At 38.5% G+C, this 16803-nt stretch overlaps 1 protein-coding gene across 1 annotated transcript in view; it reads left to right on the forward strand.

Annotated features, from left to right (window-relative positions):
• FBN2 (fibrillin 2) overlaps positions 1-16803 on the forward strand; it is a 247395-nt gene that overhangs the window by 58197 nt on the left and 172395 nt on the right. The window contains exon 6 of the mRNA XM_012807203.1: positions 7524-7721. Within this exon, the coding sequence (XP_012662657.1) occupies positions 7524-7721 (198 nt within the window). The remainder of the gene's footprint in view (positions 1-7523; positions 7722-16803) is intronic.

Genomic DNA, 16803 nt, shown 5'->3' on the forward strand with positions numbered 1-16803 from the left:
GGCTCCAGGGAATGACGTGTTGTGACCGTATTTGTGAGAAGGTTCCCTGCGTTACGCAGTGCCCCGTGTGTGCTGGTGGCCACTGTCACTGCATCCTACCGACAGTCACGTAAATGGTATTACAACCACACAGACCACTGATGTACTACTGTCGCTATGACTAGTTTTCCATCTCAAGTGGGGCATCCTGGCAATGGGGACAGCCTAGTTCGTCATGTCCCTGCTTTCTTCTACCTTTTCCTCTCTCAGTCCTTTTCTTCCAGTCTTGTCCAGCAGATTCCATAGCCTGTAATTAGTTAACATTTCCCTGAGATCCCTTGCCATGCTGTTTTTTTTTTTCTTACATAGGACAGATAAAGGCCCAACCTTGCATGTTCCCTAGTCTCTAGGTGAGCTTGGCTTCCTAGAAAAGCCACAAAACAGGCCAGATGTTCCCACTGTGAGTTACAAGTTCATCTTGTTCTTTCATCATAGACACTGGATGTCAGCTGAGAAGCGACTGGGTTCTCAGGTCAGCTCCCTCCCGTCTGTATCTGCAGCACTATCGCGATTGACCTCAAAGAGTGGCACCTGAGCCGTCCCCCACCAAAGACCTAGTGCCCCACCCCTGCTCCAGAGGGACTGTTGCTCACTTTCCCTGCAGCGTATAAACATCCCTGCCTCTCTGTGCAGCCCGCCCTTCTTCCCTCCAGACACCCGAGATGCACTTTTCCTCTCCTGCCCAAAATCACTTCTCCACACAAATTCTGGTTTCACTCTTAGCCTAACTTCTCAGAGATTTATACTAGATTTCTTTTGGGGGGAGGGTGGGCAATTATAAACCAGTCTCTTTCGGAAAACATAACAAAACCAAAAAAACACACAAAAAATAAACAACAAGATAAACAAGAAGAACAACAAGAAACCTTTTTCCTTAACCCCAGCAGCTTGTTTTTGTTTTTAATTAAAGCCTTCTAGAAACTTCTCCAAAGGCTGTCCGGTTGCCGATATTTACTACCGTTGTTATTTCTTTATCTCATACCCACTCTGTGACAACCTTCAATGTGGCTGTAACTTCCATCGCTCCATCAGAACTCTTGCTCATGGTGCCTGTGACCTCCAGCACACTGAGGCAGCACCTGTTACCCGACTGCTCGGCCGTGTTCCCCACGGTTGACTCTCCTGCCTGCCCAGCCTTCTTTCTTGGGCCTGTGTCTGTGCACTCTCTGGGTTGTGTTCCCGTCTCTCTGGTTATTAGGCATATCCCCTTGTAGCCCACCATCAAAGGCTAGAATTCCTCCTAGAATTTAGTTTCCTTCGAGGATGGCGGATGGTGTCATTTCCTGATATATTGATAATGGAAAACAATCAAGTTTTTAGGTTCATTTTCAACATGTTACATTTGAGGTGTCTTTAGATACCCAACTAGAAATGTCTAGCACACAGGACTTAGATGGCCTATGGGCTGTGGATGTGCATTTATCAGTCATGTTAGTTGAGTAGTTTACAAAGAAGTAAAATTGATGTGGCTAAAGTTACTTGGAGGAAGAGAATAGAGTTAAAAGAGAAGCAAGTCTAGTAAATTCTCACTCACTTTTTCTCCTTACTGTGGTATCTCCAGAGCCTCAAAAAGCATCCAGCATACACTAGTCACTGAATAAACTCAGTTGGATGACTTAATTTCCAACTTACATCATTAAGAGAAAATTCAAGGTTCAGAACATTGTATAGAAAGCATATCTTTGTATAAATAATAAAATATTATAGGTAAATGTATGGAATTATTAATTGTGTTTTCATTTAGGGAGAAGGATCACAAATTTGAACATAGTAGCAGAAAGGAATTGTATTTAAGTTTTTAAATATGTTTTGGATTTTAGTGAGTGTATCATATTTTAATTTTTTCTTTATTTTTTATCTAAACAGTAATGCTCAACTTTGACCTTGTGGTGTCTCTCCTTATATTGAAAGAACTTGCGAACCTATGGAAAAATTCCCACATAAACTCCATCATGTGTATTTAAAGTAAAATGTGAATGTAAGCTATAATAAGAAAGATAGAAATAGCAAATATTAGCAAACGTGAGGAGGAACTGGGACCCTCATACATTACTCATGGGAATATAAAATGCTGCAGCTATTTTGGGAAACATTGGGCAGTTTCTTAAAAAGTTAAACGTACTTTGTACTACAACCTGGCAGTTCCACTCTTAATTACCAAAGAAAAATAAAAACATGTGTACACAAAGACACAACATGTAAATATTCGTTGTAGCATTTTTTGTAATATCCCCAAAGTGGAAACAACCCAAATGGCCACTGAGTGGTTAATAGATGTAGTATATCCAAAAATGGAAAGCTGTTCGGCTGGAAAAGGAAATGAAGTATTGATCAATGCTACGGTATGCATGATCCTCAGGAACATTACGCTAAGTTAAAGCAGCCAGACAGAAGAGACTGTGCGTTATACTATTCCATTTGTAAGAGCAATCCATTTATAGTGATAGAAACTGGGTCAATGGTTGGCTAGGGCTGGGGCTGGGAATGGACACAGGAATCTTTCGGGGGGTGAATGTTCTAATAGTTGCACAATTCAGTAAATTTGCTAGAAGTCACAGAATTGTAAACTTAAAGACAGGTAAATCTGTGGCTTGCAAATTATTAATAAAGTTGTTCAGGAAAAAATCCAATGAGTGAAATTTCTGATGAGCTTGCTAATATCACCACTTGTGTAAAGGGAATAAAATGTGAAATTATATAAAACAAGTTGACATGCTATATTCTTTTTAGATATTAAAAACTCAAATAGCAACAGTTATGTTTCGCAGTCTAACTTTCAACAAAATTTTCTTGTTCATGGAATAATTAGGAAAATCTGTGGCCAACTCACAGGTTGCAATACACCAAGTCATAAGCGATTTCTCTCCTTTTTTTTTTTATTTTTTAGTTTTTATTTTTTGCAGTTTTTGGACGGGGCTGGGTTTGAACCCACCACCTCCGCTATATGGCACCAGCGCCCTACTCCTTTGAGCCACAGGCCCCGCCCTCTCTCCTTCTATATTTTGCCAATACACTGTATGTCCTTGACTGTGAAAGGTTCGCCTGGTACACAATAATATTTTACCCACAGTGATACTTTCATGAAGAGAGTTCATGCAATAACAATTAATTAGGGTCTTTTTAAGATTCATTTGTCTATAATTAAAATACAAATAGAGTTTTTTGTTTGTTTTTTTTTTTGACAGAGCCTCAAGCTGTCCCCCTGGGTAGAGTGCTGTGGCATCACAGCTCACAGCAACCTCCAATTCCTGGGCTCAAGCAAGTCTCCTGCCTCAGCCTCCCCAAGTAGCTGGGACCACAGGCACCCACCACAACGCCTGGCTATTTTTTGGTTGCAGCCATCATTGTTGTTTGGCAGGCCTGGGCTGAATTTGAACCTGCCCACCTTAGGTGTATGTGGCTGGCGCCTTAGCCACTTGAGCCACAGGTGCTGAGCCACAAATAGAGTTTGAGTCAGGATATTTTAAATTATTTTTTGGTGTCTAGTGCTGGTTCTTATTTTACATGTTAATAATTCTTAGTATAATAATAATGAGTAGATAAAATTGTAAGTTTGAGTTTTAAAGTAACTGCCAACCAGGAAGCAAAATGTTGTTATATAAGAAAATAAATTTGGCACATTTGTAATGAGGAAAACATAAGCAATAAAAATAAATAATAAACTCTATTTCTGGTAAGGGGTCTAGGATTGCCTTAATTGGTGCCTCCAACATGAAAGGCCATTTGCAGAGGGCAAACAACTGTCCTTGTCTAGATAGTCCCTTGATGACCATCCTAAAGGGACCATCCTAAAGGGACATAATTTTAAGAAGGGTTGGATAGAAGAAAGACTGAATATCCTGACCAATTGGTTTACGTAAGAATAGGGTTATAAAGGAGGCTATGCAGGCTTCTGTCTGGGAATTCAAAAAGTATACATACTGTGGACATAGAATCTAAAAAAAATAAGTGTATTACACACAAAAATGCAGACTTCTCCCTACATGTTCAGAAGTTGATATAATTTTTAGTGGCGAGTCTACTAGAATTTATTTAAAATTACAAAATGTGTATGGTCTGGAGGTCAGTAGAATAGATTTTAAAAATTTATGACCTGGTGATTTTGGGTATGGGAAGCATGCTTATTTGTAAGGTTGATATATCTTCATGCATATCCCAAAGATCGTCTTTTTCAAAAATGAGATTTGCAGCCAGCACATCTGTTGTTCTGATGTAGGGAATTAAAATGAGCTATTTTTGTTGAAGTTCAGCTGCAGAGTACCAGAAATGTTAAACCAATTTGCCAAGAAAGTTGCCTAGTCTATTTTGTGTTTCTATATTGAACTTCTAAAATGTTCTTTTCATCTATAGGAGAAAGTCTAATTCTTCATTTAAAAAATAGAATTTTTATGTGTGGTGTGTGTGTGCATCTCTGTGTGTGTGTGTTTGCTGGTATCTGCATTTAGTTTACGTTGCATCTATTTCTGGCCTGTAAGTTTTAGTTTCTTCAGTTTCTTCTGGGATATCTTTTTGTTCTGTGCACCCTCCTCTTCTGGTGTTGGATCAATTTGTTCCTTTTCGGTAAGGATGATCTCTGTGTGGCAGGGGGAGCTCATGGATGGGTTGATCTGGCCATGAATGAGCTCTTTAAGCGCGTGTTGGGCGACACATCTTGGGAGCTTTGTTCATCTGGATGTATTCAACGACCAGAGAATATATAGCTAAACCCCAAAGTTCAGCAACACTCTCTGCCTTGTTAAGCATATGCAGCAAAATCTCTCTTTGGGGGCTTCTGACGCTGCATGTGCTGCATCCAGCCCCATCGTTTGGCCTGGGCACACCTGCCAGGTCTACCATCGTAACAGTGGAACGGTTAACACTGTTTCTTTAAAGTGACTGGCTTCATATTAGCATTGAGTACACTGGATACTTCCTTTTCCATTCTTGTCATACCTTACTGAAAAGAGTGTGTTTCAACTCCATCCAGTTTAATACAAAAGATGTGAAGTCACCATCTTTTTTAATGGCTGAATAGTATTATTCCGTAATGTACATAGACCACAGTTTGTTAATCCATTCCCGAGTGGATGGGCATTTATGTTGTTTCTGCGTCTTGACAATTGTAAATTGAGCTGTGATAAATAATCTAGTGCAAATGTCTTTATGATAAAATGATTTTTTTCTCTTCTGGGTGGATGCTTAAAAGTGGGATTGTGAGGTCAAGTGGGAGGCCTAATTTGAGTTCTTTGAGGATTCTCCAGAAAAACAAATATCCAGTGTACTCAATATTGATATGAAGCCAGTAGACAATCTAATTTATGCACACACAGGAGAAAAACTCATTTCAAATCAAGTTAAGGGGAGGGGGAGGGGGAAGGAGGGAGGAGAGAGAGGAGAAGGGGGTTTGGGCTCCTACTGAACGAGCACAACTTGGACTCTATGGCACGCCTTTTGGGAGTGGGGTATAACTAAAAGAGGGACTCTACCTAACAAATTCACATATTCAAATATTGTGACCTGGTTGTTTGTACCCTCACATTAACCTGGGGAAAAAAAAAGTTTGATGAAAACAACCTGAAAAGAGAAAATAGAAAAAGACTGAGGAACTGAAACACAGGAGAAGCATACAAAAATTATTAAATATTCATGTTCCAAGTTAAAAAAAAACAAGAAAGTGACACCTTTCAGATACTTGCTGATATTGTTATATGTGCATACCCACGATGGCTTAGGCAATTTCATGGATGTTCTTAACGTGAACAGGTGGATTTGACCCTCTTGACTTGTGTGATGTTGTGGAGTTTTCTGGGTCAAGTGAATAGCGAACCATTTTCAGAGATCACCTCGGGCTGCTTAGGGGAAGAGCTTGACGCAGTTTTAAGTTGTGTTTTTCTCATCCTGCAGCATTTATCTAAGCATCTCTAGCTTGGCCTTTTAATGCCAAATTATATCCAAGTTTGGTTTTCCTAGTAACTGTTTTTTATAAAAATTGTACCAATATTATTGACTCTCTTTTGAACGTAAGATGTTTTATTCTTACAAAAATTTGAATTAAACTTGCTGTAGCTTTTGCCTGGAGATGGAATCATCTCATTGATGATAGGGCCTACTATATATCAGGAAAGCCTGAGCAGTGTCTTGCATTCCCAAGAATTAATAAGCTATAGTCAGACAATCCCTGTGTCTAGAAAAAATGTGAATTAGTCAGTCCTCAGGAAACTGACCTTTCTCTGATTTCTTATATCTCTCAAAATAGGAATAACAAAACTGTCAAATTAAAAAATATTTAGTTTGTGATTCAGTTCTGTTTAAAAGAATGTTTCCTGATCATCCAAAAGGTTCATCAGAGTAAATTATAGCAGTTGGAGGGATGGGGTACAAATACTCATCAGTACCAGCTTTTGAGTCGTCTGCAGTCTGAGTCAGTCCTTCTGAAACTTCAAACTCCCTGTGGATCTCCTAAGTATTCTCGTAAAAATGCAGATACTGGGTCAGTGGGTCTGGGGCAAACAGAGGACAAACAACTGTTCTTTCCCTGAGTTTGCATTTCTGATCAGCTCCAAAGGGTTGCAGATACTGCTGGTCCATTGATCACCCTTTTGAATGTAAGGATTTAAATGAGTTGTTTTTAATAGTCAAAGAAAACTCTACCTATATACCATACATGACATACATTTACTAAAGCTTTTATCATCTAAATAACTGAACTGGACGATGGTGCAGTTATCTGCTAGAGAACAGAGATCGTGAAATACTAACTTACTATGAAGAACCCATGACTGTGGGTCGTGTTACTGCTGTCTTCCTAACTGGGCTACCCATAGAATTAACCAGACTGACCCAGAAACCGAAGTCAGAGTGTTCGAGTATTTACAGTCAGTATAGACAGCTCAAATATTTTAGAATGTGGACAGCATATATCTTTATAAGTTAGTTTTAATTTTTTGAACTCTGGTTCACCTAGTCAGACAGGAAAATCTCTACTAGGTTAAAGAGGAGTCAGCCATACTGATGGCTTCAGTAACCAGGCAGGGAACCCCAAGGAATGCAGAGAGCTGGGGTTCGGGGCTGCTGGGGCTGTGGTGTCCTGGAGGAAACACACTTCACCTCACCCGTGCCATGTGGCAAGGCAGGCCGAGCACGCCCAGACCTTCAATTTTCCAGGAAAGCCAAAGATACAAATTTCTTGTGAAATTTCCCAATTTTATAATGTTGGCTACTAATTTAAATTCTTTAAAAGCATTATTCCATCCAAGAAAACACATCTGTATCCCAGACTCAGCCCATGAGCCACCCATTTACAATGTCTAGTGTGGAATACACTGAAGTCTCTTAATGTACTCTCATGATTGGAAAATCATGAATTTCCAAAATGAAACGTCTAGCCTTTTTTTCTCTGGACGCTTTGGTCAGAAGAAATAGTCTCTGTTTTAAGCATTTGCAGGCCCTGGTGTGAGATTGGTGCGTGGCCATAAAACCTGACTTTCCTTCTCTGCACATTCCAGATTACAGGACAGGCCCGTGTTTCACTCAGGTCAACAACCAGATGTGCCAAGGGCAGCTGACAGGCATCGTGTGCACGAAGACTCTGTGCTGCGCCACCATCGGCAGGGCCTGGGGCCATCCCTGCGAGATGTGTCCAGCCCAGCCTCAGCCGTGCCGCCGGGGCTTCATCCCCAACATCCGCACGGGGGCTTGCCAAGGTGAGTGGGTCGCCTGCCTGTCTGCACCTCACGGACAAGCCGCTTCTACTGGGGTTGGAGGATCTGGCACTGTAGGCCTTTAACACAATACCCATTTCCCAGAGGGGCCTTGTTAACAAGCCTGACCGGAGATGTTCATCTTTTAGCCACCTAATACATATGTTTTAATGCTTAACATTAATGGAGAAGAGAGGAAGAGATGAACATTTGGGGAAAATTAAAAAATCCGGTATAAAATGTTTAATATCGTTAGAGGGTGACTATATTAAAGCTATCTTTAGCCAGATGACAAAACTCTCATATCCCAACTATACCCATGCAGAGGCCCAAGCAAAGCTGATTTTCTCTCTTTTTCTCTCACTCTCCTTCAAGTAGTGAAAACCTAAACCCGGGTCACAGGAAGAAGGGAGCCACCTGATACTGGCCGTATGTTATTTTTACTAGTATCTTCAGACAAAGTGGGAACTCTGTTCATGGCTGTAGATAATTCAGAGATTGTAATTGCAGCTGGGTGTAATCTTATTTCTGCATCTGGCAGCTCCTCAACCCAGGGTCGTGAGGATGCTATAACCGTACACTCCAGTTCAAGTAGCTGAAATTGTTATCTATTTACTGGCTAATTATTTTAATTACCTTTTAGCCACTATCACTCTTAACCTTTTTAAAACTACTTCTCTGATCTTCTATGTCTTCAATCCATTTTCAGAGCTTGCCAATATTCTCTCTAATGAGCTCTCAAGTGGTCATTGCCTTCATATGACATTGCAGTGGAATTACAGGAAAACGGAAATGATCTGTGTTATTCACAGAAATGATATTACTTATATTTGAAACTCAGGGGGTTAGGTTTATTTGTTACGATTAATTGTGTACAAAGTGAGATCTGAAGTCTTTCAAACTGATACCAGTAAGCGATGTCCAAAGTAAAGATGCTTTCTACTCAGCCCAGGGAAATACTCTATGGTAGAAAGCCTGTCCAGTGTCCTGAAGCCCAGGTGAGATTTGTAGTTCGGGAAGCCTGAACACAGCCTCAGTTCACAGAAGAATAAAATGCCAGTGCTCTCCGTAATATGCTAAACACGATCCTGAAAGTAGCCTCCTGACATTCTTGTTGTGTAAAAGATTAATATTTTTAAAGTGGTCTATATCTGTACTCTTTTCAAAGCAGATCTAGAGGAATACTTGGGGATGACAATATAACTCAAAACTTTAGCAACTTTTATTACATATGAAAGTCATGTGAGCTATGCACCTAGAAGTCTTTTTTGTGCTATGCACCTAGAAGTCTTTTTTGTTTTTTTCCCCGAGACAGAGTCTCACTCTGTCACCCTGGGTAGAGCACTGTGGCATCATAGCTCACAGCAACCTCAAATTCTTGGACTTGAGCAATCCTCTTGCCTCAGCCTCCTAAATACCGGGGACTACAGGTGCCCACCACCACATCTGGCTAGTTTTTCTATTTTTAGTAGAGACAGGGTCTCACTCTTGCTCAGGCTGGTTTTGAACTCCTTAGCTCAGGCAATTCACCCGTCTCAGCCTCCCAGACTGCTAGGATTACGAGAGTGAGCCACCACACCCGGCCTTAGAACAGTTTTCGTGGTGACTATCATGGATCATAATTTAATGATGAAAATAAGATTATATGCCACTTTTTATCTGTTATTTACTGTGCATAGTAAAATTCCATATCTTTCCTATGAATACCAGTCCGATCATATAGTTTCTGACAATGCAACTATTTCTTCTATTGGAAGATGCACTCCACTATATTCTATGTAGCCTGTACCGTACTACCTAGAGTTCCCCCATTAGCATACGGATTATCATGTAACTTATACAATATACATAGATTACTATTAAAAATAAAAGCATTATATTGATTGACTAGACACATTCCCCCTAGAGTTACTAGAGTAGTGGGTTTTCTTTATTCTACAGCCCTCATTACCTTCTAACCTATTTCTTTTCTGTATTGTTTATATTCTATCGCACCTAGAATTTAAGGTCCATAATAGCAGAAATCTGTATTCACCAATGTCTCGGGCAGCTAGAACAGTGCTTTACACATAGTAGAGGTTCAGTAAATATCTTTTGAATTAATAAATGGGATTAAAATAGAAATACTTCCCAAACCCACTAATTCAGAGAAAAGCAAACAGTTCAGGTTGAGAAATGCAAACAGTTCAGGTTGTGAAAAGCCTTGAATTTCAACCAGAGCTTCCCACATTATTGACTGTCCACATCGCCTGTATTTATACTTATGCTTTTTTACTTTGGTCTTTGTCAGAGAAGCCTAGTTTTTTCAAACCCAAATTATGAAAAAAAAGTCATCATTTTCTGAATGTCCTTCAAAATTTGGTAACGTCTGAGACGTACTTATTTGATTTTGTTTATGCGGCAAAGATAAGTTTGAGGCTTCATTCTCCTAAAAATCTAATGGATTAACACAGTCATGGGAACAAAATGAAATTTGCCACATGGTAAGACGTCTGGAAAAGCACGCGGAGAAGTTCTGCTTTATTTCAAAATCATGGCATAGTCAGAAAGTTCTCAATTAAATACTAATCCTCGGTGCAGGCTATTTTAAGACTACATCTTACTATGATTTCGTTTTTCCTTTTAAATTCTTAGACTGTTTCCCAAATACTCATGCCAGATTAATTTGGAAGAGAAGGGGCATTAAAAATTAACACTGAAACATGGAACATATATGTCATACTTTTTTATAATAGTAATCATTTTTTGATGACTTAAAAGTTTTCTAGAGTTAAAAATAAGTTTAAACTATGTGGATGATAAGTTTAAATAGCTTGATACCAGCTCTAAAACATGGTTCATGTGAGCCAAGAGAGAATATTTCTGAAGTTCTGGACATAATGATATTTCATAGCTGATGAAATTAGTTGTTACCTTATCTATGGCTTAAAAGGATTGAAACATAATCTTGTAATAAATTAAGTGGAAAATGAAGGGCAAAGAAAAATGAAAATGTTACTTGAAAATAATTGAGCTGTGAGAAAATTAGTAATTTTATTTTATTTTTGACTATTGCCACGATGACATTCTGGACTTCCAGGAAGTCAGCCCTGAATTGGTATCGAAAGCCAGTTGAGTTCTACCTCTTGTGCTTACTCTATATTTGGTATTTTATTTTCTTCCACTTTATTGTATACAAAAGAACCAACGTTAACTTGTGGAGTCCTTATACTCTGAGAATGAATTAAACAATTTTAAAGCATCATTAAGCCTTTTTCCAAGAACATTTACATCTTTATTAAATATTTATTGCAATTAAATGTTTACCTATTTAAATGTCATAAACTGCCATGTGCCTATTACGCATTTTCTTACAAATCGTTCTTTTTTTCCCTCTATTTTTAATCTCATGAAAATCTTCTAACTAGAAGCGATATTTTATTGAAGTTCTGGGTGGCCTGTGGCTCAAAGGAGTAAGGCGCCGGCCCCATATGCCAGAAGTGGTGGGTTCAAACCCAGCCCCGGCCAAAAACTGCAAAAAAAAAAGATTAGTACTTGGCTTTGGGTCTTTTAGGTTTTCAAATGAACAGGGTACACTTAAAATTTCAAAAAATGTATTAACGTTTTCCTACTAATTAATTTATACCATTCAATGTTTAGAGATTAGGTTTTAAACTGTAAGTGTTTTGTAACTGAAGATATAGCTGAAGACATTGGTTTGTTAGATTTCTTCTCTTGCTTTATCTCTGGAGAGTCCTAGATGGCTGTGAACCTCGGCTGTGTTCCAGGGAACACGAGAGGCACAGGAATACACCATTCAACATAGTCAGGCCCTACCTAGGACCCAGGGTAAGGACTCAAATAAAGAAATGGCAAGACATACCCTAAATCAGTCCCTGCAAAACAGATGCTGGTGCGTGTGTCCTTTTCATGTTATTAGTGTGCAGATATAGGTAATGTCCTCAGGTGGACTGCATGTGAAAATAGTAGAATTTGAGCAGCGCCTGTGGCTCAAAGGAGTAGGGCGCCGGCCCCACACGCCAGAGGTGGTGGGTTCAAACCCAGCCCAAAAACTGAAAAAAAAAAGAAAATAGTAGCATTGCCGAAAGTTCCTTCTAGGCCATCTGTAGAGTACAGTGTGAACAGAACTTTGCCATCATCTTATTCCTTTAATTAGTATAAAGTATTTAAAACAGTTACAGCCAAAACAAGTTTATCTTAGGTGTCTACATGGACTGAGTTAAACCAAATCATTGTGAAGTCTAACTTTAGTTCAAACTGTGTCAATAAAGTCATTTCTAGAAAATTCAAAAACTTCACTTAAAACATACTTGATGATTAGATACGCCTATTTTTTTTAAAGGTAGCAGAATATTCCCCTTCTTCTGACCCCCACAAAAACTCACGTGAAAATGAATTATAGAGAACACAGCTTTCTAAAATAAAATCCTAACCCCCCAGTAAAAGCAGTCATAAATACACACAGTTGGGAAGTCATTGGAACAGGGAGTGTTTTCCAAGCATTTTCTATTAATATCGTCACCCTGACTGGCTATCCAATCGGTGTTTGTTAGAATCTACTACGAGCAGAGAGCTAGGATTGTGGATGTCCATTGGAGAAGAGGAAAATGTGTCCGTAGGACAGTATTTTTTGACCTTTTTTTATCCCCAACACACTTGAACCCTATAGTTAAACTTTTGCAGCACACGTATGTTGATCAAAAAAAAAAAAAAAAGAGTTAAAATAAAAGAATATACTGTGCTTTGAACTTCTATCAAAATAATTTAATTAATGATCTTTAAAATTTTTCATGGCACACCTAAGCTCCTTTCACAGCACACCAGTTGAAAATCACCGCCCCAGGAGATACGTTTAGTTCAGAGCCTTACAGTAGCAGAAGGGGCAGTGGCAGAAGAAGCTGGGGAAAATAATTTCTACGTGTCCTCTACCCAGCATCTCAGCCCAGACACACTCCAGGAGGGAAGGGAGGGGGAAGGAAAAGAGGAAGCTGAGATCACTGTTAAGCAGGTGAATTCAAAGGGAGCCAAACAGCATAGAAAAGTTGAAAATTGACATTCAAGGGAAAAAAAAATGTAGGAAGTGGAGTTTGGTGAGAAACTGTTCTAGGCAGTATTCCCTGTAGAAGATTCAGAAAACCCGTTTCTACTGTCTGGGTTCTCTGTCCTGTGTCTCAGGAGGAATGGCCCCACTGAAAGGTGAGTAATAAGGAGAAAAAGTCTACACTTAGGAAGAACTCGAGGAAAAGGCAGGTGAAGAACGTGCTTCATTACTAACCAGATAAATGCAGAGTTCGTCTACTTCTCTCTTTCCTCCAGGAAATTAGAAACAATATTCTTTCTTTTAAAGGGTGCTCAAGTACTATCCAGCTGTAAGAAAATATGGAGACTTTAACAGCTTTTGTGTTTACCTGGATGGAGTTAAAACACATTCTTCTTAGTAAAGTATCTCAAGAATGGGGAAAAAAGTATCCACTGTACTCAATACTAATATGAAACCAAGATGTAAAACAACTACAGGCCCACAGGAAAGAGAAACACAGGTGTAGTCTCACGACTGGAGGGGAGAGGTGGATGGGGAGGGGCGGAAGGAGAGTGATTGGCGGGATCTCACCCAAAGTGCAAAATGTGAGGGTGTTCAGCACAGCCCCTGGGTGACGAGCTCAACTCCAACTTGAACTTCACCTTAGAATTGAAAACCATGTACTCTAAACATTTGCACCCTCATATTAATCTATAGTAAAAAAAAAATAAATAAAAATAAAGTGCTCAAAAGAGTTATGAGTTTAGTGAAGACAATGAAATGAGATTAAAAAGTGGATCAGTAGTACTCGAGAAAGATGAAGGCTTTAAAACTTTACCTAATGAGAGGTAAATAATGCATACAGCTGGAAAAAATCGTTACTATGGGGTTAAGCTGAGGAAATCATGCAAATCCGAATCTCAGAACAATAAATCATGGTTAGAGAAAAGCTTACACATGGTGAAACCCAACTAAAGAAAATTGCTGAAAGCAAATGAAAAAGCATTTAAGAATAAAATAGAAATTCTTTACTTTCTCTTCCCCTCACTTCCCCTCTCTCACTCCCTCTCTCCTTATAGAAGACAGAATAAAGTCTATACTTTAATATCCTCAAAGAAAAAAAATAAAATAGAAAAATTTTCTAAAGTAGATACTACTTCAATTTGCAGATTGGAAGCAGGAGGCTTCAATGAAAAAAGAGAAGATAATGAGAATCTTATGGGCGTGATATGGTGGCATGAGCGGAAGCAAAGTTTTGTGTTTTGTTTTGTTTTGGTTTAGTAAGGTAGTAACTCAGTGGGTCTCAGATTTCACTAGAACAAGGAAACAGTGTGGCAGTGTCTGTAAACTTCTGCCATAACGGCGTGTATTGATTGATGTGTACTTAAACAGGATTACTTTAGTTACTCTATAGAAAATCAATGATAGAGAGGCCAGAGTGGAAGCCGAGAAGCTGATTACAAGGTTTCTGGTAGTCCAGGTGATGGGCGAGGAAGCTGAGACCACGGGACTGCTGGGGGAAGGACTGGAGATATGTTTGGAAAATAAGCAGCTGATGCTAATGGAATGGTGTGAGATAAGTGAGCGGAAAATGCCAAATTGATCTCCCAGATTTCGGACTTTAACAGCTGGAAAATAATGGTGACATTTGTTGAGACAAGCAAGATTGTGATAGAACCATATTCTGTTCTTTTTAATTACAAATCCAGAGTTCTGCAGACAGTTGAGTTACCGATATTTGCTGGTTTGGATGAATTTGGTGTATCACACATGAATAGGTATTCTGGCTGAATCAAGCCCTATTGAATGGTGGCCAAGAGACAACATATTTCTCAGATTCCGGATAAAGATAGATCTATTTTTCAATTGCTGTGCTTACAGTTTGATATTTGTTTTTGCAGAAATAAAAGTATTATGCGTGTGTCTCTATACAGTATAGAAATAGGAGCATCCTTTTTAAAAATGGGTCTAATTTGGAGATAGGGAAAGTTAAAAAACAGACACTATCAAATACAGGAATAATTGCTATGGTCTGTGGTTCCCCACACATAAAAACAAATGAACCATTTTAATAGGGCTGTACTATTAGACATATTTTTCCATATTTTGACATGAACTAAAAATAATATGCCATCTACTATTGATTTATATAATAAAATATATTTAATCTAGGGCAAGTTTACTTAGAGAAGTTGGAGAACAAATGAGGTTATAAACTGGAATTCTTACTGCTTTATAAACTTAACAGACATAGATAGACTGAAGTTACTTAATACGGATTAAGTCCCAAGAGATTTAATTTTATCCTATAAAATATTTACACATGACTTAAAGTAATTCAGCATGTAAAGAAATAATGTTTGTGCCTGAGTTGAAGGGATGAAGAGAGATAGGTCTGGACAGTCTGGTCAGTGGAGAATTAGTCTTCATCATTAGGCTCGTACTCTACCGTGAGCTTTGCAGATGTATAACAGAAACTCTCCCATAGGTTTGAGGATTTGAGGCTTGCTTTTGTATTTTTATTGAGAGCATTTGTGCATGATTCTAGGTCCAAGATGATCATTTCTATGTGATTTCTTGAAAATTTCTTTTTTAAACTACTAACTTGGTCTACTTAAAATAAATAAATTCTGTCTAACTCTGGTCTAGGAGTCCTCAAAAAGGAAGGTTCTCTTTTGTCTTCTAGGAAATACATTTTAGGAAGTTACAAAAATAAACTGTGTAGTGTTGGATTCTTTTTCCCTTTGAAAAATTACTGACTCTACTACAGTCAAGGCAAAGGATAAGATTTGGTAAACAGCATTGAGAGATTTATCAGTGTGGACTCATTTCCCAGCTTGTGCCATGCTATTCTTTCTCTGATTTATCTGCCAGGAAAGTAAGTTCCTAGAGATGTCTCGTACCACGGTGTAATGAGGGTGGGAATGTAGTACATTTTAAAATAATGAGGTCTGAAATGTTCTGAATTAAACTGTTCAGTGTATAAACTCCTTGCCATATACTTCATGCTGGTTGATTTTTGTTTGGATCAGATATCTTTTAATAAGACCCTGGAATCTACTTTAATTTCAGTACAAAAATACTTTAGACTGTTGTAATTAGTTTTATAGATGTAGCCAAAAGGGGGACGAAATAATAAAGATGTTAAGCTTTTTTGTGGGCTGTGTTCTCTGACTTACACGCCCAGCTACTCCAAACCTTTGTGGGCTTACCAAAGAACAAAAGGGTAAATGGATAGGTACTGTTGCAGAGATACAGAATAATTTTTCTACAAAATAATTTTTAATTAAAAGAATTGAGATGCAGAACAACACACATAATATGATCTCCTTCTTGTTAAATAAACAGACCACCATTCTGAATGCATATGTGAGTAAAAGTCGAAAAGCACACATCACTAATTTACATAAAATGGTTATTTTTTTGTATTTCTTATTTTCTTTATCTTTTACATTTGTTACAGTGAGGTGTGTTATTTTCTAGTTAAATATATAAAATTATAAATCCAGCTTAGCCTACAAATTTGAATAGATTATAACAACCATACATAAAATTACTCTTTTTAAAAGTAACCATTTTTCCCGTAAAGTTAATATATGCAGTAAGTCTGTTAGGAAAAAGTGTAATCCTGCCTTTCTTGGACAAAAATTTCATAAAGACAAAAATGGCAGCAAGCCTCTAGATAAAAAGCATCGGCAAAGTTCTGATTCAAGTTACTGCTTTCCCTCAGCGCTCGATTTAAAATGAAACATGATCAACAGAGAATACTCAGTGTAATGTCGCTAAGAGAATTCAGTGTTAGATCTGTTCCGTTAAATAATTAGCAGGAAGGTATGTTTCCCCTGAATTACTTAATATATTTGTATCGAATGTAAACATGAACACATCTGCAGGCGTCTCTCCTTATACTCCCTCTGCCCCTCTGCTGCCGACCTAACCCGCAGGTCCTGTTTCCGGCTGCTCACAGGTGGTTTCGCAATTCCATGTCCCGGACTTGTCTTCCTATGTCTATAACAAAAAGATAAAGAATGGCTAATTCACTAGTCTTACTTTATCATATGTTGT

Source organism: Otolemur garnettii, unplaced genomic scaffold (assembly GCF_000181295.1).
Source record: "Otolemur garnettii isolate 467f Iridium unplaced genomic scaffold, OtoGar3 scaffold00003, whole genome shotgun sequence".
In the NCBI taxonomy this organism is placed as follows: domain Eukaryota; kingdom Metazoa; phylum Chordata; class Mammalia; order Primates; family Galagidae; genus Otolemur; species Otolemur garnettii.